The 2,588-nt window shown below is 61.8% G+C and overlaps 1 protein-coding gene across 1 annotated transcript in view; it reads right to left on the bottom strand.

The window, feature by feature from the left end:
• Positions 1 to 2,588, bottom strand: part of NRXN2 (neurexin 2) — a 97,863-nt gene that overhangs the window by 27,564 nt on the left and 67,711 nt on the right. Inside the window, 1 exon segment of the mRNA XM_077759728.1 lies at positions 7 to 188. Within this exon segment, the coding sequence (XP_077615854.1) occupies positions 7 to 188 (182 nt within the window).

Here is a 2,588-nt window from a genome sequence, read left to right on the forward strand (position 1 = left end):
CCTTACGATGTGCAGCTGCAGGTAATCTCCGAGGCCGGAGGCGCTGTCCACCCGCACCAGCACAGCGCTCCGCTGGTGTGTGCTGAAGCCCACGGCCAGGCGGTCCATCCTGGTGCTGGGCCGGTCATTGGGGGGCCACGTGTAGGTGATGAGCGCTCCCCCCTTCCCAAAGATGTATGTGGTCCCGGCTGCAGAGAGAAGGGAGAGAGGGAGAGAGGACTTCAGGAGAGAGCGAAATTAGCAGGTCCTCGGGGCCGCAACCCGAGCATAGGGACACCAAGGCCCCACCATCCCAGGGAACAGCTGGCGGGCGGGTGCCCGGCAGAGAGCCTGTGCACGCGCACAGACAGATGTAGCTGCCTCATCAGGAATTCTAGCTGTAATTACCGCAAAACAGAGAGGCGACAGAGTGACACAGAGAGAGAGCCCAGAGAGAGGCTGCAAGGGGACCGAGAAGCGTACGGAGGGCAGGCTGGACCCAGGCAGCCTGGGCCCAACCCGCTCAACTTCTCCCAGGGCTGGCAGAGGTGACAGATTGGAGGCGTGTGCCTCTGCAGGGCCATGCTGAGCTGGCACCGAGGCAGAAGGAGCCCTGGGCGGTGGCGAGAGAGGAGCAGGGGCTGTGCTGGGCTCTGACTCATAGCCTACAGACAGGCACCATTCTTCCGCCTGCCCCCACCCCCTCCCAAGCCCCTGGAAATCCTGCTCCCAGTTTGCCCAGGGCTCCTTGCTTTCATTCCCCATTAGGGGGGCCGCCTAGCTCCCAGAGAGAGGGTGCCTTGAGCCTTACCCAGCAAAGAAGAGACAGACAATGAGGGTGGGGAGAGGGGTATGGAATAGAGACTGACAGCCAGAGGAGGAAGGAGGCAGAGAGACAGATGGACAGAGAGGGACAGAGAGGGGTGTAGGTGAGAGAAAGTGGGAGAATGGGAGCCAGAGATGAAGGCTCCCTCTCCCTGCCCTCCCCCACCCCACCCTCTCTCCCCTCTCAGTCTCCTCCATCCGGCTGCCGGGGGCGGGTGTGAGGTCCCTAACGATCTCAGCCCCAAAATAAACCCCATTAGTCGCCATGTTNGAGCCTTGTCTGGGAAGCCTAGAGGACTTCTACTCCCCAGGCCTTCAGAGAAGGAGGAGAACTATCCTGCATTCTTTAGAACATAAATGGAGCAGATGAGATTCATAAAATGCTTAATTAAATAATTAGCCACTAACGACTCCTCTCAAAGCAGTTCCTGGGGGGAGAGGGGTTTAGGGGAGGACTTATCCAGAGAGAAAGGCAGCGGGGCCTGGGGGCACGAACCTGAAGTAGGCTGGGAGGAGAGCAGGGCCTTATGGGTAGAAGTCAGGGGGGGACGGAAAGCCCTGGGGTCAGGGAGCTGGGAGCCCAGGAGGCCAGGCCCAAGGGAGACCTGAGGAGGGCCTGGGGCCTTGGACACTTCCGAGGAGCAGACTCTCCTCCGTCAAGATGGCTGCCCACTTGGTCACCCTGAGGCCAGGCCCCTCAAGCACCTTGGGGTCTCTCCCCTTAGGGTCTAGGCGCCCCACTGCAGTTTGGGCAATCGGGCATGAGGGGGCTCTAGCCCAGGAAGCTTCTAGGCCCCTGAGGGTCTTGGAAGGAGGCCCCATCGACACTATCTGCAGGTCCCGGACAGAGCTGGGGAGAGGCAGGAAGGCTGCTGTCTGGCTCCCAGAAAGGCAGTGAGGCCTCCGGAGTGGGGAGGGTGGGGATGGCGGGTACAGGAGCTGTTCTCCAGAGCGCTGGTCATCAGTGCCCTCCATCTCCCCAGATCTGGCCTGAGAGGAGAGATGACCCCCACCCCCAGGGCAGGGCAAGCAGGAGAGAACCACCTCCTGTCTACAAACTGACATCTCGTCACAATGAGTCACAGGGAAGGCACCCTCAGCAGACACAGCTGACAGAGGGAGCTTGGCTCTGCCCCTTCCAGGTCCAGGAATTCTTTATGGGGGGGGGGGTGCCCTGGAGGCCCCCAGGGGTGAAGGCTGACCTCTTAGGATGGGGCCCCAGGATTAGAGTGGACGGCTGGCTGGGGGCATGGTACACAGTGAGCCACCCCAGGCAGGTCACTAGTGACAGGGAAGCGGCAAGGCCTGAAGGCCCGGTGCAGGGCAGGCCTCTCAGCCGGCATTGGTCTCTCCATTCCCAACACTGCAGCACTCTGGAAACCCGGCTGTTTCCATGGCAACCATAATACCCAGGGTCCTCCCTTCCCCCGCCACTCACAAGCTGCTAGTCCAAATTTGGGGGGTGGGGAGGGCTAGGGGAACTGAGATTGCCCACCTTCTTCCACACAGCCCCCTCACCCAGGCCTCCCTGACCAGAGGCTGCTGCCTCTCCACCCCATGGGCTTCCAGGGCCCCCCCACCCTGTCAGATGGAGGAGGGTCTCATTGGTCTTGGTCCCTCAGACCTGCCAAACCCCCTTTCTGTGGGGCCTGCCCCCAAACCTCCTGGGTCTAAGGGAAGGGAGCTCCTCGCTTCCCCACCCCAGGGCCCCCCAGACAGCACATCATCACCTTGGAGGGAACCCTGCCCAAACCCAGAACGGGCAGGCCCCGTGCCCCACAGGG

This window comes from Crocuta crocuta, unplaced genomic scaffold (genome assembly GCF_008692635.1).
Source record: "Crocuta crocuta isolate KB4526 unplaced genomic scaffold, BGI_CrCroc_1.0 scaffold53, whole genome shotgun sequence".
NCBI lineage: Eukaryota > Metazoa > Chordata > Mammalia > Carnivora > Hyaenidae > Crocuta > Crocuta crocuta.